Consider the following 23,313-nt stretch of genomic DNA (forward strand, 5'->3'; position numbering starts at 1 on the left):
GGCTTTTTTCTGTTTTTAATAGCGGCAGGGGAGGGGGGAGGCTAAACTTGACAAATGTTGTTAGAGTGTATGACGAAGCAATCACAACAATTGGTAACCTATAATTTTAAAATGCTATAGACCTTCAATTTTTATTATAGAGTGAAGGTTTTTGTTTTCATTCAATATTCATATAGTTTCAATTGGCAAACCAATCATTAATTAATCGAATCGAAGGCTACTTAAGTACCCATGTGTCAATAACTTTCTGTACCTTTTCAAGCATGCTACCGTAACAGTAATGCCAACTTTCAATGTGCGATCCTGAAGTTATGCGTAAAAAGCGTAAATTTAGCGAGGTTCGAAATTCAAAATGGCTGCCATCGCTGTGTGAACTCTATAGGGAACAATGACTTTTCGAATTTCGAAAAACTATGACGGTGAAAGTTTTTCTTATTCCTACGAGCTTTAAAATGAGCCCACACTGAGTGGGAAGATCAGTTAAGAATTGTACAATATTGAGAATCCGTATCAAAGCTTAATCAATAATGCCCACGAAACGAGCTCATGATCAGCTTGCGTGAGTGCCTCCGGCCTAGACCCTTCGTTCGGTCTTCAGAGCCTGAAATCAACCAAAGCCATCAATCAAATTAGAAAACTCTATTATATTGTTCTCAATATAGATATCGCGCCACCCGCGTATAATTGCAGGGAACATGTAAAAGCTTGATTTATCAGCAGAATAGGAAGGTATGATCACTCAAGAAAGGAAACATATGCAAGAAAATGAAGTAAGATTTTGTTTATGTAATACCTATAGTGATTAATTGGCACGGACTCGTGGATGCTGAATGTTTAACCTTCGGCAGTCACGATTTTCTGTAGGCTTATATAGTGTTTCAAGTGAACTATTTTTGGGGACATTGACCTTGGAACGGCATGCCTGCAAAACGTGAAATATGGGTGTCTACGTGGTTTGGAGCAAAATGACCAAGGCTATTATAATTATCATTACGTTTTACCACCACTAAGAAGAAGTACAATAACAGATTTATATGTTTCTGTGCTGCATATATAAGTTATTGACCCGTCGTGGTGGTTCAAACTGTTAATTCAATACTTCTATGAAGTGTGGCATTCTTATTTCTCATAGGCTAGACTTTCTTATGGCGTTGTCTTTTAAACTGGTATAGTAAAAATTTATTGGCAATTCGTTAATTAATCACTCCGTGATATCGTTCAGAAAAGATGTTTTTCGGCGTTAATTACCTTAACTATATGGTCTATGTAGGGCAGATAGCATAGCAGAAGTCCTGTTGATGTACAGCTGGCTCGGTAGTTTATAGCTGATTGGTCGATTGTCACTATTCACTGCAACTTATAATTGAATAATAACGGTAGGATTCAGCCAACCAATTGGGTAACAGCTTGCGAAATGCTGTCATGACAAGCATTACGCATGCGCACGTTGAAGACGGCGACGACGACAACAAGATGAACATTGCTGCACGTAGAGTACTTTGAAGTGTTATCTGAACGAAGCTTGTTGCTGGATTTCATCAATCACTTTGAATGGCAGCCGCGAACTTCGAAGCAAAGATGTCGATCGTCATAATTCGCCTTTTCGTCATTATGGGGTGAGTTACCTTAAACAGGGCGACTGGATAATCTTCGCTGACCTACTATGCCTTGCTTTCCATCGATCCAAGCGAGTTTATCAAGCCTGTATTGCCTTGAAAGGTCGGATATGACATTTCAGCATTTTTTTCTCGATATACCACGTGTGCCAAAAATAACACAGAGCTATATTTTGTTTGTCATGTGGGAATGTATATATAGATTTAGTAAACTATAGCATTACATCTGCGTTTCAAGGTAACATATTGTTTTTGCGCAGTTTCCGAGTAGCGTTCTTAGGCAAAAAAAGAAAAATGTTTCTGGTCAGCGCGCGCGTCACCTGAACAACAGCGCGTCACCCTTTTTACCCGGTTTTGTGGCTGGCGGCCGCGGCAAACAACGTACTGATTGCTATGACACCAAACCAAAACGGCTGAAGAGAAAGAGAAAATTCTTTGGGGTGCATGATCAGTGACTGCATGAACAGTATAATGTGACTATATTGATAAAACTATAAAACTGACCAGTGTTTCATCTAGGCTGCGCGATTGCGCGATTCCCCCTCTTTGGTTGCTGCGCGCCGCCAGTTGCACGTAGAAGGGGCGACCCATTGCGCACTGCACTGAGCTGGCTGGAATGGCTGCTATCATGGTTGTCACACTTCGATGCATTTGACCCGTTATCGGCACCTGTTAATAGTGTGGCAACAGGCATTGTATAGTGTAGCAAGAACATTTACATGGAAGGGACTAATTTTAGTTCGATTTTGATACTTTTTGAACTGCTTCAATAAAATGCTGTTGAAACTATACCACGCGTAAATTTCCGTACGCTGATTTTGCATATGAAAGCCTATATCAGCCAGTTGAGAGTTACGTTCACAAAAGTTCATTGCCCTAGCCCGATAAGGTTTCTGTGTCACATCATCTCTGTACGATTGAGAAAAGGAGACAAACTGAAGTTTTTGTGCATCATATGAATGTCCATAACACTCTGAAAATAATTCTGATAGCAAAATTGACACGAAAAATTGGACTTTACTGTCACAGAAACGTGTTCAGTGCAGACTGCACAAGCATAGCGCATTGAAGCAAGCTGTGGTGTCAATGGGCCCGGTTTTTGAATTCAGTGAACAGACACTGACTCATTTTTCTGGTCAAATAAACCCTAAAATTAACTGTCGGATACAACCAACCTTTCTGTTTGTTATTTTCCCCATTCTAAAATGACTGAAAAAAAGCAACTGGAGCGAATGTGACATCGAGAAAAACTCGACTCCGCAAAATACGGGATCTGACCCTCTAAGTTTTTCGTTTTAGCTCTACTGAGTCTGCGCACGAAACTACAAGACCAGCTAGGTCACTAGAAAAATACAGCTCACTGGTTTGCAAAGGTCAATCTTGATCCATACTTACAGTAGTGAGGGATGATTTACGCACAGTGAAAACGTGACAAACAAGCACATTATTTTTTCAGAAGCTACAAAACATTCTTTTATAACTACAATAGATTTTTTTCTTTGTTTGTGTAGTGCAGACAGTTCAGTGAAAAATGAAAAATCCCTTGAAGGTACAGTGGGAATGGCTGGCTGTTGTTAATGTTGATGTTAAGCCCTATGAAAGCAGACTTACAGAATATGTGCAAACAAACATACAGAATATTTAAGCATGAGGGAATATGCTACAATTTTTTTGGGATATTAATGCTTATGAATATTAATGAGCTCTCCGCCACTCTTGGAAGCCCTATACATTCACAACAGTGATACCCAAATTTGTTGACTTTTGAAAAAATCTTATAGAGGATGGTCTTTGCAGCCAGCAGCTTGGATTTTGTAAGCAAGTGATTTATGGCTTGTAGTATGTATATCACAAGTGACATCACTGCAACATTAAAACTTATATATAAGATGTCATTAAATGTTTCAGTTAAATCCCCCCAAAATTTTAAAATCCCCCTCAAAAATTCCAGTAGAGGGGGACCAATCCCCCCTGGTGTAGTATCCTAGATGAAACACTGACTGACCCTCCTCCCTCCCTTGAGGGAAAAAAAAATAAAAAAAAAATTCTCGTCGCCGCACCATTTTTTAAAGAAAGACCTGACCAGAAACATTTCTTTTCTTTTTTTGGCCTTATGATAGCATTTTGCAATATAGGGGCGACTTCTCCTGTATTTCCATAGGATTTCTTTCCACTCAAATGAAGCTCACCTTAAAATGACTGAAACTGATAAGCCGGGTTGTTCAGAACTTAAAAAACCATCCCATGTCTACTTATCCCTACAATAAGAAGAATCTAGGTTCCATGTTCATATTTTACAATATTAACTTTACGGACATTTAGTGATTCAAGCTCACACGACATACATACATTTATTTTATATTTTAATAGCTCAAATTTTCATTAAGCACAAACGTAGTAGTTTAAATAGTTTATTATTAAACACATAACTTCCCTCTGAAGGAAGAAAAGGTTACAAAAACAAAAGAGGAAGTTACTCAAACGAAACCAAAAGTGTTTCGAAGTAATAATACGAAAAGAAATAAATTCAAACCAAAAAAAACCCAAATCAAATGATGATTACATTTCTGATAGGCGTTCCATTCTCAATTTCATACATGTAGATATGTATTGTGCTAGAGGAATTGATATGCTAGTATTTTTCATTATGAATTCAAATTTGTTAGGCATATCATAAAATGCGGTATTATATTTTGCAGCTGCAGCAAACAAGAGATTTCTTTGGCTGGTGTAAAATTTGCAAGAAATGATGAAATGTTGTTCATCTTCTACAAATTTACTATCGCAAAGTTCGCAGATTCTTTCATGTACCGGAATTTTATTGTGGCGTCCTGTTTCAATTTTTAATGAATGATTACTTAATCTAAATTTGACAAGACTGTCTCGGAGATCAATATTATTGATAGTAGTAATGTAATTTTCAAGCTCGATACTTTGTTTAAATATTCTGTATGTTCTCAATTTATTTTTTGCATCTTTATTCGTTCTTTTATCATCTTGGATTTCTCTTTCCCACAATTCATCGTATGTGCCTTTAAGTTTGCCATAAATTTTGGTCGATTCAGACCTAGTGATAATGTGATCGGAATTAACAAGTTGCATTTCCCCGATATTAGTACAGATTGACTCAATCTTACAATACCACTTGCTTTTCAGAGTTTTGTTAACAAGGAATGCTTCCTTTAACAGACAGTGTTCGCTATTATTAAGTCTATTAAAGTATTTGATCATCTGTTTTTGAATAAAAATTTCGATGGGATAACGACCAAGTTCACTGTATGTTGCAAGTTGATGTGTTTCTTGAAATTCCCAATAAGAATCGGCAAAAGCTGAGGTGAACGTCTTCTATAGCTGATTTGGAGGTACACTCGTGTCCCCATACCTCACAACCATACACAAGAATGGGTCTGATAAGTTTATCAAATAATGATTGTGCTAATGGGACATTTAGATTTCTACCAATTTTTTCTTTTAAAAGGTACACTGCTTTCATACCCTTTTTCTTCAGATTTTTCCTGCCCTGTTTTAATTTCTTGTTTTCATTCAGGTATTCTGTCAATCTATGATTTAATATACTAGTTGAATAATTTTCCTAAACAGCTTGAAATAGCGATTCTTCTATAATTTGAAGGGGTTTGTTTTTGAGCCTGATTTATATATTGGGACAATTAGACTAGTATTCCATGATTTGGGCATTACTCCAGAATTAAGGACAACATTAAACATTTTTCCAAGAGCACTTGTGAGATAGTATCCTCCACATTTAAACATTTCATTGCACAATTTATCTTCTGCAGATGATTTATTGTATTTGGGTTGCCCTATAGCGCGTTGAATTTTCATGGTTTAGAATAGGACCGTTAAGAAGTCGTTTTGTTTATCATAATCTGATTCAAGATTCTCAAGTTCTTCCATAATGTTAGCTTCATTTGTGTTGTAATGAATAATATCTGGTTATAATCGTTGTTAGCAGCATTTTGAAGTGGTTTAACCAATCAGAAGGAGTTATAGACTCAATTGCAGAATTACTGTCACAATCTTCATTCATTTCGCGTAATAACTTCCAAACGTGTGATGAATTACCTTTAGAATGTTCTAAAGTAGTAGGCTGGCATGGCTGTTAACATACATTCATGCATGCATATGAGCAACCATCCATCCATCAATCCATCCACCCACCCATCCATCCATCCTTCGATCCATCAATATATCACAACATCAATCCATCAACATCCATCCATACATGTACGGACATACATACATACATACATACATACATGCTATGAAGGCATGACGCATGCACGCACGCATCGCACGCACGCACGCACGCACACACACACACACACACACACACACAACACACATACATGCATACATAATACATACATACATACATACATACATACATACATACATACATACATACATACATACATACATACATACATACATACATACATACATACATACATACATACATACATACATACCATATTACCTTCTGACAATATCCTGTAGCAAAATGATATGCTTTTTTGCCGTTAATTGCAATATCAGTTACACTTACTGACTCAGGCGTTCAAATGACTGATTTTGTATTGCAAAGTAAACAGCTACGAATGATTAATCAGTTGGAATTTTTTTTTCATTAAAAATGACAAATGTTACTGGAGATTAACGTGAATACGACGTTGCCTATTGAGCTGGTACATATCGAGCCAACACATCCTACGTTCATACATCGAAGTTATCTTTCAGTAATAATATTTCTTAACTTACATGATAATATAGCAAACTTTTTCCATGAAGTATTTGTGTATCCTTGAAAAATTTGGTAGAAACTGACAAAATTTGTTTATCTGCCGAAAATTGTTGTGCAAAATATGAGTAATTACGCTCACAATGATGGTACAAGGGGGCAATCGCAAGAGTGAAAGTGTAAGTTGAATATCGTCGCTCGGAAAAGCAACATTTGACCAAAACGTTTAATAATGCTTTTTACAAATGTCTCTGGTATCCCGGCTTCCAAATGTGGCTATCGCAATTACCTAAAACCCACAAAAAGACACACAAAATACATCGTAACTGAAATTTCTTTTTTATCGTTGAAGGCTTAAAATTACGTTTAATTCTAATCAGACGACTTCCTGACATGACTATGTTTTATGCATGGCGAACCACGCTTGGAAGTCGCAATATCATGAATAATACAATACTTACAATAATAAAAATGCGTGTTATTTTCAAGCTTTTTCGTTCTATTTCGAAACTCGCATAAGACAGTCCTTACGATTATTTTCCGCTATATTATCTTTTAATTTCATCATTTTCACTTTATGCTTCTGTTATCATAAGTGGTTGATACCCCCTAAACAAACAAGTAAAAATATACATGCTGTAGCAATGACGGGTCCACAACATCAACAACTCAGAAGCCCAATGAATGATAACGCAGTGCTTGCAAACTGTATTTAGTTAATAATTATGCATTTTCATTGTTCTGCATCCACCGACGTTTAGAGGCCACCTAGCAATACGAAAAAATGATTTCTTTGAATGATTTCGTTTATTTCCATAGGTTTACATTCACGTGCAATGTAAAGAGAAACTTTATTATATACAATGAATATTTTATCCATCCCAACATCCCTCCTTCCATACATTCATTAATACATCTTTACATCTATATATTGATTTATTCATTCATTTATCCATCCATCCATCAATTCATCCATCCATCAATACAGAATATTGACGGAAGTCGCAGGTGTCAACGACGTAGGCCACAATGCAACAGTTGACGAACCAGCGATATTGCGACAACTTGCAGAAATAAACAATGTTCGCAAGCGTCCAAGAACACATGGTAAGCGTTTTCAGATATTTTACTTTCGCAGACAAAAACGTCTACTCAGAAAGAGCGTGTAACTCACGAGTTCTTGCCACTTGTTGTAGCCTTTAAACATTCGATAGTTTCGTACCAGATGTCAAGCTGTGATTTTCTGGTCTTTCACTTTAATCAGATCAAGATGTACACCTAGGTTCATGTCAAGTTTGTATTGGGTCTTGACAATTTTAAACACCTTAGTATTTTGTAAGAAATACAGAAGTTCATCACAGCGATTCCGGAAGGCGTCCGACCCGGTTTATCGGGGAAATGGACGTTGGAGACTAATAGAGGAATAACCATGCTGACGAGTTCAAAAGGTTCATTTAGACACGGCATATGAAACATTTTTTGACTTAGTAGCATTTGTTAGGCGAAATTGGCATACACTTTACTTTCACAGGTAAATCAAAAAGTGTTGTACGGTAAACTCAATTTTGAATCCATTTGTGACCTTTTAACTGCCAGAACAAAATGACTTCATTTTACAAACAAGCTACAATAACAGGATTTTTATGTGACAGAGCATACGATTCAAAAAAAGAAACATGTTTTATGCTACAATTCAGAAGAAGGAAAGATTGAAATCTTTTTCTTTTTCTCTGGGATTAATCGTATGTTTTGCAGAGAGATATACGTGACCTTGTTCAAAGTGTCTCTACGAAGTAAATATATAAGTATATATATATATATATATATATATATATATATATATATGTCTGTGTTCAACATGACACCTGCGTAGAGTGAAAGAGTAGATCCTCGTGTGTCGTTGTCCCCTTTTAATAATGTCGAAGGATGGTGTTTTTGAAAAATAACTTAAGAACACAATGCACAATTTTATGCTAATAAAATATGACTCGTTGATTAAATATAACTATGATGTAGATATTTGTTTGGTACTATTGTTCTGATTTGCATACTGAAACAATGGTCATTAAGGTAGATATTACAGTGTATTTCAAAATAGCTCAGATTTGCAATGCCCTTTGGTGAGAGTTTAAGATTAAAGTTTCTTGGGATAGAAAAGACGATATACCTGCAATTCTTTTCTTGTCTTCTACTTTGAGAGTTTATTCTGAAAGTGCTTGGTGTAAGAAAATTTTTCTACGGCTTAGTTTGTTTGAAAATCGAAAATGGTATCCCTATAGAGTTAACACATGGATAGCAACCATTTTGAATTACAGATATCGGTAAAACTTGCCATAGGTAATTTCTTTCTTCAGTGCAAAATTTTCACCGTGACCCCCGACTTTTATGCTTGATTTAGAAAGCAAATGGTTGAAAGTTTCGCTGAGGAAGTTTGAGCAAAAGTCTTTCACTTTTGAGGCGCATACTACCTCAACATAAAATGTCAAAATAGGGGAACTTTGACAATAGATGGCCATACAGGCGTGACTTGAATCTGACAGATTTTTTTGAACTACAGATACAAGTAGTTAATATCAAATCTTAAAGATCAATACAGTTCTTCAAGTCATCCTACGAGCTGCAACTTTCATGCCACAATTAGTGAAGGCATAATTGTTAAGGCACAGATCAAACAAGCTCGTAAAATATTCAAAATGATGCAGTAGCCTTAATTTTTACAATATGCTCCTTAAGGACAAGTTTCGTCATTGTGAAGGTCATTGCTAATGACTGGGGTTTGTGGCTACTTTGTATGCAAATTGACTTATAATTGAGATGTTTTTGCTATACTGTATCATTATGATCATTAATGACATTGCTATTTGACATTTAGTCTTCTGACGTCTATGAAAAGTGAAAGAAAATTTGGAAGAATTCACATCAGTGACAAGGCTGACACCGACAAAATGTTCTATAACAAAGCGAGCTTTGACCCTGCACATTGTTCCCCGACCTTCATAACATATCTTGACTTTGCGACATGCATGATTTCGGATGGATTGTCTTTAGTTATGCATAGAAGAGAGGACAAAATAATCATTAAACGGCATCAGGACAAGCGGCATACGGTAGCTTCGCCGGCTATCTTTTTAAGAGTACAACTATGTATGCCAACTTTTCCTAATACGTTCTTTTAACGTTTTAAACCATACGAATTCTGAAAAATACAACCTGTCCAAAGGGGAATTTTCAACGGAAAGCATTATCTTTACAGGCAAACCGGTCGACGTTGACATCAATATTTTCGTGGCAAGTTTTCATTCAGTCTCTGAGACAGATACGGTAAGCACCCTGTCCGTTGAACACCGATTTCTTTCAAGTTGTCGATAAACAAAAATTTCAACAATGGATATACTATATGAAGAATAAAGTACATGTACCACTCTAAACTCTACTGGATAGATACAGAGCACACAATCACTCCCGATAAAATAATATTCGGTAAATTTCACCATTTGAGTTAAGTCGACAGCAATGGGGACACAGATATAAGAAGTCTATCAGGGCTTAATATGCTCCCTTACTTTTCTACATAAATTCATCGGCATCGTTGTTCACAATTAAAGATGGCAATTTAATGCCATAATGAAAGGATATTCACCGAACTCAGTTAATTTCCTTTAAAGTGCCCTAAACCTCCCGCCGAACATGAAAGCTTGTATTAGATAGTAGTATAAACTTGACAAAGTATTGCCAATAAAACTAGATGGTAACTACAATCTTAGCTGATTTTTTGACGTTTAATATTATTTGGAATTTTATCAGTTAAAACATGACAGCTTGGCTTTTTAGCTTTTATAACAGCAAAACAAACATTTTACGTCACAAACGATTCATGGGCGCCGACGGCGGACGGCTGTATGCTGCACTGACGACAAGACTGTTTTTTGTCCTTTCAAATAGGATTACTCCATAACTATGTACTATAGACAGTTTTGGAATGACCCGCGTCTCAAACACAACGCCACAATTCTTTCTGTCGACGACGACGTGAGAACAATGTTCTGGACTCCTGATACCTTCATTTTGAACTCTAAAGAGAGTTTTGTTCATGAATCGCCAAAGCAAAATTCACTTTTTCAAATCAACCCGAATGGTGATATAGTCTACAGTTTACGGTTGGTACTTTCAAGTTGATTTTCATTTTGTTGTATGTATGTACGCATGTATGTATGTATGTATGTATGTACTTACGTACGTAAGTACGTACGTACGTATGTATGTATGTATGTATGTATGTATGTATGTATGTATGTATGTATGTATGTATGTATGTATGTATGTATGTATGTATGTATGTATGTATGTATGTATGTATGTGTGTGTCTGTATGTGTGTTGTGTGTCTGTGTGTCTGTGTGTCTGTGTGTCTGTCCGTCTGTCTGTCTACTGCCTGCCTGTCTGTCTGCCTGTCTGTATGTATGTATGTATGTACGAATGTATGTATGTATGTACGTACATATGTGAGTATGATGGTAATTCTGCATCATCTTAATTTCTACATAGCGAAAGATAGATAGAGTGGCAACGGGTATTGTTTAAGGCGTGAAGCGGTTACGTAACCCATCCATGTTCGCCTCGCCTCAGGTTGCTCTCGCCTCTCTTTTCCGAGAGTGCCGACCATGAATCCTTCGGTACTTTTCGGATTTTCGCCTATTGTTAAGCGAAAGTACGTTCGGGCAAAGTTTGTGTTGTTGTTGTCGTGTGGTGCTGAGCAGAATTGACGTGCTGGCGAAAACGGGAGTGTTTTGAGCTTCAGGAAAATGAGTTTTACCGTTTTAAAAATTCCTCTCATATTTTTATGAATATATATGAGTTTATTTGAACCAAATTTGAAAGTCTTTTATCGATACTCTCTGGTTTACTCAATGGTTTACGGTCAGTCATACCGTCTTTTACACGTGCGTCAAGGAAAGACATGTTTATGAAACTGCTGGCGTGTTATGTTTTGATTGGCGTGAAGCAGTGTTTCTGGCCTGAGAGCTCATAAAGTAGCTATGGTTGCTACGCGACTGGCAGTACGATGCCATCTCGTCGTATTTTTTCGCATAATCTCGTGTAATTATTAACCACAAACAAAGCCTCCAAAAAGTTAAACACCTTTGAAGCTCATTTTAATATGAAAAGCCAATAGTCTACCGAGACGACCATGGAACAAAAGGCATGCAAGTGTTGCCACTCTGTCTATATGTTTCTCTGTGTTTCTACTTACTGTTCAGGATGTCACTCACGTTAACATGCTATATGAACTTGAGCAAATTTCCATTTGATCAGCAAGACTGTGGAATGAAGATTATGTCCTGTAAGCATGACACCTATTTTTTGGCATTTTCTTCTGTTTAGATTTTACAGTGAAATTTATAATTGCTTGGAATTACGACGTGCTTGGGTGATAAGAAAAAAAACGTTTCTGGGGATAGAAAATGACACCACATGTATTCATTACAATCGTTCTCCTCTGATAAATTTTGCAACAATTTAATCCAATACGACGTTCACAGTCAACATCGTCAATGTCGCTGCACTCCCATTGAAAAACTCGCCCATCCACTGACTGCTTGAATATTATTATATTATCTTATCACATTTCCCGTCGGTGAAACTGCACAGAAAGCTATAATGATATGTTTTTCTCAACTGGTAGATACAACATTGGTATATCCTACACTGAACGTTTTCTGTATGTGAGAACAGCGGACGTCGTATTTGGTTAAATTGTTGCAAAATCTATCAAAGGAGATCGTTTACAATGGATGCAGTTGGCGTTATTTATTATCGCCAGAAACGTTTACTAATCACCCAAGGACATTGTAATTCCAAACTAATTCACTATAATGTGTACAGTTGCCTTACAGTCATGTTGCTATTTTGTTTGACTCTCGAATTTCTTTGTCGTTTCCAATGAACATTTTGTGACTGCTCCTGTGTTGTTTCAGATACATGCCATTAGTTCATTTTCTGTTGGACCCTACTGACACGTTTATGCTCAATGACGTCTACAGAGGTGTGCAAAGTAAAGAATTGTTCTTCTTTGAAGAGAAAATATTTTTCATGTGCATTGCTATCTTAGTTACTAATGAATATACATTTTAGGTACATGCAAGTTGTTGAAATAGCACATTAATAGGCATATTCATTAGACCGGGGACGGACTCGACTAGATGCTTGACAATGAGTTCCTTTTCATTGCTGCCATTTTTTTCTTTCTTTAAAAATGTTGTTTATAGTATATCAAAATATGTCATGACTATGCTACAGTGTATCTGGGAGATACAAGATAATGATGATGATGATGATGATGATGATGATGATGATGATAATAATTATAAGTGTTGTTTTTGTTGATTTTGTTTTTATTATTCGGAAACAAATTTATTTATTCAAAATTCAGTGACATACATAAAGGCTGGAAAAATGCCTCCCAAATTACGAGAAAGTTTTCAGAAGTAAACTTTCAAACTTGCGCTCCCAAAATTCGACATGGTTTTTAAATTCATGTTTGTTTAGATGCACATAGAACAGACGAGATCATGTTGCATTGGCTCACAGGCGAGAATGAACCGGTAGAAATTGAACCAAAAGTCTCTTTGCCGCAGTACGCCGTGACTGGAAGCACAGTGGCAGATGGCGTAGAGCAATATATACCTGGTAAGAACCAATATGTCAAATTAATAGTTGCAATTTCCAATTTCAATTTGCAATTTTTAGGATATGGTTTGGTTGGTGACATTATAATACAAAACCATGCTCGTCAATTATTTGAGACATGTTCAGTCGTCAAATAGGGCAAACTGACTGACTTTCGTGCGCTATATAAGGAATGTCTTCAAACAAGTAAAGTAAAGCGTATATTGTTGTTCCATAGTCCACATTTGCTTGCCGATCTATTTAAGGCAGACCGGTCGTACACACAATTTTTTTTTTGGAGAAAATGGTGATTGTTGTGGTTTGTTGGTCCTGACCATTACGGTTTATTCATTGCTCGGCTGAGAAGAAAGCCTAATTCGGTTACATATCTCCCGTTATTTATGATTATTTAGTGTTTGTATAGTGATTTAACTCTACACGTTAGCAGGTGAGTATCATTCTGCGCTGTGAATAGTCGACAGGAACGAAGTTCAAAATAACTGTCAAGATTAACCACCTATATCAGACTGACTTAATGTAATTAGGTTTTGTGTACCATATGCTGCCAATTGACAACAGTCTCTTATTATTATTCTCTTTTACGACAAAACGCCCCTTTCCTCTGACAAAAAGTATTGCCAAGCATGAGTTTTTAATTATCTTGAACAACTTGGATATAATTGATAACTGAGAAGAAGATTTCTCAAATGTAAAACGTTACCATTATCTACCATGCAAACCTAATTTGAAACGTTGGTATAAAGGTGCACAAGATAGCTACACAGTACAAGTGAAGGAACTAATCACGAACATGCTGTGAGACCTTATTTGTGGCAATACAAGATAGCACATTATTCTCGACCCACACAGAGAGAAATTGAAGATCCTTAACTTTTGTACTTGAAACACTTCCATCCTTCACTAAAACCGTACACGCATAATTAAAAGAACGCCTGATGTGATGAACATTTTGCCTTTCGGATGAGGTATTATATCTTACAAAGGGGAGTTATTGAAACAGTATTTTAATTTCAGCGAATGGGGACTTTTGCTCACCGAGGACTCCATCTTGTATCTGCATTGGACATTTTACTTGTTAATATAACAAGCTTTGACAAGCATTCCTATCCTCTCACGAGGAAAAATGTTTGATATAATTTCAGAATATTTACGTATATTGAATTATAATGGAACACAGCATTAATTGTATTTGTAACGTATATCTTTGTATATAGACGTTTCAATACGTTGATATGTGTAGCGTATATCCATGCAGAATATGAGTATATATAATGCAGATCTTTGCCCACCCAGTGTACACTGTACTTGTCCATTTATTAGTATACTCAGTCGTATACCTAAAGCATGCGATAAAGGCATGGAATCAGCATATGTGTATATATCGTTGTATATCAAGCATTTTGCCAAGTGTCTCATAAAATAAACTTCATCCGTTTTATAAGATTGTGCAGGAGTGATTAGTACTTGCTCAGTGTTCAATTATTGTGGGTGCGAATATTTTCCAAGGGTTGCTCAATAATTTTGTATGTTTTCTTAATATTTTAACAGGAAACTTCAGTTACCTGACAGTCGATTTCCATCTCGAGCGCCTGCTGGGATTCTATCTCCTGGAGGCATTCATACCTAGTTCAGGACTGGTCGTCGTAGCGTGGCTCAGTCTCTGGTTAGATCCCGTAGCATCACCGGCAAGGGTGACGCTGGCGATTACCACACTCCTTGCTCTCATAACTCAGTCAAACCTATTAAAAAGCGGGCTCCCTAAAGTCGCATACATAACGGTATGTCAATCATTATGTCATAATAAGTAGAATGACATCTAATCTGCATGACTGAAGACTTGTTTCGATTAATGTCATAAAGAACACTGGCTGAGCACTGTGATCTTCATTAATTCTATTATCATAGATCTATTACATTTTTTCGAGGACAGGATTTTTTCCTTCTTTCCTAAAACGTGCAGTGAATAACTTAAGCAGACCTACTTATGGACTGTACGAATGCAATAAATGAATATCATATCAACTAAGAAATGCTGCATGTATCTGAAAACTGTCCAAAACTACGAACTTCATCGCCAACAGCTCAATGAATTAGTCTTGTCTGTAAGCAATTTAAATTGAATTATACCTCGATTTCAATGACAATGAAATATGTGGCTTGCATAATGACACATTGTATTGGCACTTACTTTAACATCTGCCATTGGTACTGTATTTCCTTCGCATAAATTTCAGTGACTCTGTCATGGCTAGTTATTCTTCTTCGCTTAATGATATTCTCCCTGCTCTTCAAACAGGCTATTGACATTTGGCTGACAATGTGTCAACTTCTGGTTTATGTGCTTTTGATTGAATATGGATTGGTTTACTGGTTGCACACCACTGGGGGCATGGCATCTAGTAAATGTTGCAAAGATAGAAACTCGGTAAGTATATGTCATGAAATATGACGAAGCTCGATGTCGTTTTCAATACATTCATTACAACTTCTACGAAAAGCTACATACACAATAAAATTGACTGTCAACTAACTACTTACGTGTCGCTGTCTCATGTAGTCTTTTGTAAAGTAATCTGATTCTGATACTAATTAGCATTGTAGTTATACTGTAACTTTTAATAACTCAAAACATCTCACTCTCGTTTGAGTTATTTTTCACATTGTTTTTTATCCGATCATAATGGCCAGTACGTTGTTCTGTCCTTGTCTTAATGTCAATAATTTTCTAATGACGATTGTCGTTTTATTTGCGCAAAATTTCTACTCTATTAAAAAGGGTTGCCTAACTGAACTTAAGGTGGGCTATCCGAAGTCGAACAGATGCCTGAAGATTAATTATTTTGCCTCGCAATCTGATTGCTATCTCCTGAACAGTATTCGTTGTGACATCTGACAAGCTTCTTAAGTTTCTTTTCCCTAGGCGGTGAGATATTTTCAACCGGTGGTTGTTGTTCCACTTTGGGCGTTGACTTCTCCACCGTGGTTGGTGTAACTGGATCTGCTGACTCATCGTTGTCAAGTATATATAGAGCCGGGGTTTTTACTTGTGTTTGCCTGGTCTGGACACAGATAATAGGAATGTTTGCTTTCTTCTCAGGGTACCTTTAGAAGAAACCTTGGCACAATGTATGAGAGTAACAGCTGTATTTGCTTGTAGTACTCCATCCAATTTTACGTGCATGCTGTCTACGGGCAACGGCTCTGGTAGGCTCTTTGCTCAATGCCTTTTGTTGAATGATCGCTCGCATGTACCTTTTTCCCTATTTATCGGCAGATCCGACAAATTCCAAGTCAGGTTGTCTTGGCTCTAGTTTTTCTGCTACTGTAGGCACTGTGGTATGCATTTGGCGTTCGATCATTAGTTGACATGGACCCATGCCCGTCGCTGCTTTTGAAGTTGCGCGGTAGCTCATCAATGCATGAAATACGTCATACTGCTTTAGGGTTTTCTTAACGATGCGTACTCCATTTTTCTGACTCCCAATTGGATTGTGGGTAACGTAGACTAGATGTGGTGCATCGACATTCATACTTTTGTCAAACTCTTGGAAATCTGCTGACGAAAAACTGCAGATCATTGTCGGATAATTTTTTTTCTGGGATTCCCAAACTGGCAAACATATTTTGCACTTTTCTAATCACTTGTTCGCTGGTTGTACTTGTCATATGTACGGATTATAAGTATTTGTTGTAGTAGTCAATGACGACCATATATGTCTAAATATTGAGATCGCACAGATATAAAGCTATTTTCTGCCATGGGCTCTCTGGCAATGGCGTTGCCATCATTGGGTTCTTTTCGCCCTGTGTTTATTTTTCGTGAAGAATTTGCAATTAGCTATTTTCCTCATTGCTGGTGAAACCTTGCTATCATACTGCATTTATTCATAGCATGTTTTCACCCCTTGATGTCCCTCATGGATATTGTCCATGACCTCGAGCCTATTTCAATGTGGTTGGTATGACCATTCTGTCTTGATAGATGAGTTTGCCATCGTTCAATGACAGTTGTTTCTCACTGAGTAGTATTGTTGAATTTCGTTTAGCACTTCTCTTGCTCGTTTGTGCAATCCTAGAATTGTATATTTTAGTACTAACCTCAGTTGTTTATTATCCATGGTTGCTAGTCAGAGTTCTTCCAACTTGTCTGGTGTTCGTGGTTCAATTGCTTCCAGGTGATCGACATGAGCTTGTACTTCTTCTTCCGTACCTGATTTTTATACACTGAGTCGGATTACTTGACAGTGCGTCAGCCCCTACCACCTCTTTTCCATTCGACTTTTAAGCCACCTCCGTCTGTTTTCATCAGTGCCCTATAAATTGCCTGAATTAACACCAAACCACTGTTCATATATATATATATATATATATATATATATATATATATATATATATATATATAATATATATATATATATATTAATCACAGTTGCTTGACAGCCTTATTTGTTGATTGTTATATATAAGATTCCTATAAACTTGACCAGTTACTTGGCTTTGTGACAGCATTGTAATGCATTAATTTTGTTATTAAAAGGACAAAGACATGTTCATGGATAAGGCAAGATTTCCTGCTTCAAGAAAGATGACAAGCTTTGACAGGGCAGAATCACAAACAACTCTCACAAATCTTTCCACGAAGTACACGTACACAGAAGGAATGACGGAAAGGACACCCGAATCTGCCATGTTTCAAACACAGTATGGAAGCCGCCGCGAAAAGAAGATATCAGTGACAGAAACGTCTGCATATATTGGCTATGGTAAACGTGTCGACAGAATTTGCAAGGTTACATTTTTAGGCTTTTTTGGTATTTTTGCAATTATTTACTGGAGAACATATTACTTTTAAATGGTCCTCTGTCAACGTAGAGAACAGTTACACTATTTGATACTTTTTTCATGGCATTTTCTCACTTAAAGGGGAAGTTCACCAAGGATGATTTTTACATATTTGCTACCCATGATTCAAATTACATAGGCACTTCCGGTACTATTTTTATCGTTTTTTCGTAAAAAAAATCGCGCGAGTTATAAAAGGTGAAAATAGCTTTTCCGGGGTAAGTGACCACAAAGCCAGCACATATGGAAAAATCATCCTAGGTGAACTTCCCCTTTAATCCATCAGCATCATTGCTTTTTAAGATTGTAACCTTGATGTGCAACCTTGATGTGCAGAGGGCGATAAAATGTATATATCAGTTTTTACGCCAATCATCGAAACATTTGTTCCCAGGCATGGCTTATATCAGAGATGTTTGAAAGGCGACGTTATTTAAGCAATAATGTACCCCCTCCTGGCCCATAATGGACGAAAGCAAACTTTAACGACATAAATTAGCCGAGTACATAATGGACTGCAAAGTTTTCTTTAGTCCGTTATGGGCCGGGACGCGGTACATTTTTGCTATTATTGTATAGTTTTGGCAATGCCAGTGAATTTGTAGAAAGGAAATTGAAACTGAGTTTGAAGCCAGTGAGCGTTGTCTGGCATGATCGGCCCTGAATCTGTATACTGTATACATTTACACGCACTCCACACTGCACTGCACTGAACACGCACGTTCAACACAAAAAAATGAGCAGCTCTTTAACGGTTCAATTTGGAATTAAAAAACGATTTTTTTTGAAGGAAATGAAAAGGAATGGCTTCCCTACCGTCTATATCGAACTTGAAACATCACCTTTCAATATGCCATTCAAAAAGCCGACACGGTGAAATGCCAGACATAAAGAAAACGGAATCTTAATGCGTTGACATCAGCATGATCAGCGAGCTGCATGGTATCAGCTGATAAATACGATCATTATTATGTCGCTAGTAGTAAAGCATTCAATTGCAAACGATATCAACATAGTTCAACAATGTTATTCAAATGTTTAAATTTCATTGATAATTGTGTCTATAAAATAATTTAATTTTCGATGGCTTCTCGAGAAGAGCTATTTATTTCGGCGAACGAGAAAACTTGACGTAAACGGGTGCTTGAAAGGTACAGTTGACAAACCATACTGGACGGTTTCCGTAGCGATGTCGAGAAAAAGGCAAGGTAAAACCACAGACAAGGAGTAAAAACGATGAATTAAAGTTGTCTCCGATTACAGTCAGTGTGTCAGAACTAGGTGGCCGATATGTAAGATCAACGGAGAGTCCACGGTCGTCATGATTGTTGGCAGTAGCTGACCTAGGACCAAGACTTTGAATTGCTCCGTAGTAATTTCCGTAGACACTTCCGGTCAGGGTTTATGACAGCTGCCGTTATTGGCCGGTTTATGGCTGGTTCGAGTAGCCTTTCACGCTTGCATCGTCCACATGGCTACTGACATACATAATATGCCATGTGTCAAACCCAGTATCGTCTAGGAGTTTGCAAGTGTACTGAGTTCTGTTTCACCTATACAGCAACGAAGAGAGCGATGCTGTGAACAACATAGTAGTCATGGAGCTCTATGGTATTACTTTAGCAGTGGTACAGTGCACTGCATGCAGCGTATCTGACGGTCGACGGGGACTGTATGCTGAGCACGAGCCAGACAGAGCAAACTACGAGTGCATGCGGGAGGACTCAAAAAATTGATATATTGTACAGTAAGACATTATTATTATTAATATTGTGCACCATTATCAAGATTTATCGTTTTTTATTACATAGTTTATCCCAAACTTTCCCTTCTTTTAAATGTATTACATGGTTTATCGCACACTTTCCCTCCTTTTAAATGTGCAGTCCTTTTTCCGCTTCCCAAAAAATTGTATCGTTATGCTCGCTGTGGGGCTGCAATGCTGAATAATCAGATACATTATCAGTAATAATCAGGACGTATGACGTCACAAATTCACTGGTACTGACAAAGCTATGATATAATCGTACATATTGACTTAGCAGATTATGATGACGTTTATAACAATCCGGTTTGTTCAATAGTAACTATTACACATGTGAGTATGAGTGTATATATCGTACAATATATTCTTGAGATACAGTTTATAGATACAGATACATTATATTTAGACAAACGTATCACTGAGTCTATTTATTCTTCAATCCTACGTCTCCAGATGTAAATATAGGCAGAGAAACGAATATCATTACATTTAAAACATTAAACAAGCTATAGAGAAAACTGGGCGAGAGGAAAGTCTGAAAAATGAATTTAAAGACATTGTTAATACTTCTATAGAAAGTGATATCTATCAGCACTGAAGCAGTATGCTTTTAATAGATGTAATTTGCTTTTACTTGGTAAAGTTGAAGATTTTGTTCAATTTTAAACATTCGAGTGTTTCGTTCTCTACTACATTGAGTGTAATATATTTCCTTTTAAGCTGAGAGATGGACAAGTCAGACTCTATATCTTTATGATGCCAATAAAGAATGTCATTTTCCAAAGAAATTTTAATATGAAATTGCAGCTTTCAAAAGCAGCTTTGCAATATTGTATGATTTTTAAAAACGTTGAAAATATGATATTTTATAGATGTTTTAATTAATAAGTACAACAATACTGTATTAAACTTTCACGATGGAAAACCATTTCATAATGGCGTTGATTAAAATATCGGTGTTTAGCATATACATTTAACTGACCATTTTAAGATATTAAGTAGAGTTGTCTTGAATTAATGATCCAAGCACACTATTATAACTGTTTATGATAAATATCAGCAACTGATATCGATTGTAAGCAACAGTGCATTCATTCTAAATATCATTAAATAATGGTTTAAGAGCAATTTATAAAATGTGATATTATGAAGTTCACATGTAATTATCAGAAAGTGTGTGTGATGCTATCAGAGGGTATTTAAAAAATGAACCTCACAAAAATGTGTTAACAGATCTTCTCATATAATTCTATAACTCTTATAACATAACAGAATAAATTTTGTTGATATATTAGTTGTTGTTGTATGGCAAAATACTGATCGAAAGGAATCTGTTTTCATGAGGTGTTTTATGATTTTGAATTTATCGCAGATCCCATCAATACAGAAAATTAGTTCTTATTTGTATATCAAGAGCGTGATGTAATTGCAATGGATAAATAAATAAATAAATAAATAAATAAATAAATAAATAAAATTGAAATGTGATTTCAGTGCTTGACGTGTCTTTTTTCGCCAGAAACTTCGGGCCTTCGCATTACATCCGCGTAAAAATTTCCCCCCCAATATTAATGGCACATGTATCTCAAGAAGAAAGTATTCTAATTGAATTAGGGATAATTGAAGATTAGTGGAGACACCTAAGGCTGCAAACTAAACGTATTTCTCGGTGGGGGAGCTCTAAATAACGTTAAACTTATCCCAAACCCCTAAAACAAACCCTTACCCTAGGTTACTAACAATTCAAAAATAATTTCTATATGGCAACTGATTTCCTGTCTTGTTCCAAACGACAACATCAAAAGGATCGTTAGAAATTGTAATTGTTTGATTTTCGGTGGTAATATCAATGTAACTGGTTTGTCAACAGATTCTCTCCATGAAGCTAATTCAGTTATCTCCTTTTTCTGATGTACTGCCCTTGGGGACATCACTACATTCAAAGCACCGATGAAAAAGACGAAATAGAATGATCAGCTCTATTGATAAACAAATTCCATATACGCCAGAGTATTTATATCATTTATAAATCATATCTATGAATAACAAGCAGACATTGGCAGACAAATTATCCGAAACTATTATTAACATGGAACATTGATAAACACATGTAAATAAGATAAACTGATATTAGTATCACTGTAATCTTTGTTTTTTTTATTTCAATCGCAGATCTTATTTGCTACTCATGACATTATTTAGCTGCAGTTTTTTTGATAATCTTGATTAAAAATCGTAATTTTTGATGTAGCAGGTATATTTTCGATATTTTCGAGTGCTGTCTCTAATTTTCATTGAAACAAAATCAAAATATAGATTAATAATACTAATGATATGCTTTTATAAGAACATTATCAATGCTGACGATTTTTCATGAGCTTTCCTACAGGCAGTTTATACCATGATAACCTTTTCACTTATTGTCAGAGAGGAACATCACAATATTTAAGCTCCCATAGCTGAAGCATATGTCATATTACACTGCATAATGAAACCTATAATACTTAACGTATTAGCATGGATTATTGCCTGTATCTTTGCTGAATAATACATATACATATGAATATAGTCAAGACTGTAATGCTTGTTTCAGCACGCTTGTATTCATGTGAATTCACGTGCGCGATTCTACAATACAGGCAACACAGATTGTGTAAATTAATCGGATTTTGCTTTTTGCTTTTTGCTTTTTGATACAGTATTGTTGATCACCAGAGCATGCTAAAACGTTTTTATCTTCAAGGACTGATAAACCTTTGATTTTTATTTACTACTATACATGTGTTCATTAAGTCACGAAGAAAAAAGATCTAAAAATGATAAATGAATATTTACTATACATACTATCACCAAACATCCGAAATGGACTTATGAATTTACCTGCGCAATCCCCTGCGAAAAATCTGCAACCCAGCCGGAGTGTATGGATGAAAATAAATTAAAACACATTCATCGAGGTACCAATGTCTCTATTCCATGCAAGACACAATGTGTTGATAAAATAATGGATAATGACATTCCTCAAAACATCAGCAACATACGGACGACCACTTAATTGCTTAGTTACGTAAAGGGACTTAACTCATAGCACTTAATGGTTGCACAATAGAGCAGACTGAGTCTAAACTTACGTTGAAGAGCACATGCGCACGCCATATCAGAAATCAAAAACGTATATCTATAATTGAGATGTGTGAGGTCTGAGATACATGTATGAACATCTCTTGGCGTGATGACTCACTTAATTTGTCTCAGGCGTGCTTTTACCACTTCAATATTTCACATTCTTGTCTGGATGTCTTTCTTTGCAGCCTTGGTGTCGGGATGAGTAAATAATATAATCTATGAAAAGACAAGTTCAGTTTTATCAGCCATTTTACCGTACATTTCATTTGGTACTTTAGCGACCAAGTCTATTATCACTTTTGGGGGAGATTGGGTTCCTTCTTTGGAGGATATCCATGACTGGTTGCAAGAAAATATGCTCCTTCTCAATGACATGGTAAGTGAAATCGTACATTTTAAAGGTCATGGTGTCGTTGGCCGGTAACTCGCTACGATGAACGGATTGGCGATGTCACCATACATCCATCGATTACCGTTCATAATCTTGGTGAGACCATGGATACAGCTGGCAATATATCA

At 36.4% G+C, this 23,313-nt stretch overlaps 1 protein-coding gene and 1 long non-coding RNA gene across 2 annotated transcripts; both read left to right on the plus strand.

Moving 5' to 3' along the window:
* The first annotated feature begins 1,052 nt into the window (after window positions 1–1,052).
* Window positions 1,053–10,523, plus strand: LOC139116504 (uncharacterized). Its single transcript, XR_011548320.1, has 4 exons — window positions 1,053–1,616; window positions 7,364–7,482; window positions 9,629–9,696; window positions 10,318–10,523. It is a non-coding gene; the product is annotated as an uncharacterized lncRNA (long non-coding RNA).
* Window positions 10,524–11,487: 964 nt separating this feature from the next.
* On the plus strand, window positions 11,488–21,077 carry LOC139115863 (glycine receptor subunit alpha-2-like). Its single transcript, XM_070678265.1, has 5 exons — window positions 11,488–11,715; window positions 12,921–13,061; window positions 14,610–14,839; window positions 15,358–15,486; window positions 17,599–21,077. Exons 1-5 carry the CDS (start codon window positions 11,577–11,579, stop codon window positions 17,911–17,913), a joined length of 954 nt encoding a protein of 317 aa, XP_070534366.1. The 5' UTR covers window positions 11,488–11,576; the 3' UTR covers window positions 17,914–21,077.
* The last annotated feature ends 2,236 nt before the right edge of the window (window positions 21,078–23,313 follow it).

The sequence above is a fragment of the Ptychodera flava genome, chromosome 17 (genome assembly GCF_041260155.1).
Source record: "Ptychodera flava strain L36383 chromosome 17, AS_Pfla_20210202, whole genome shotgun sequence".
NCBI classification, from domain to species: Eukaryota; Metazoa; Hemichordata; class Enteropneusta; family Ptychoderidae; genus Ptychodera; species Ptychodera flava.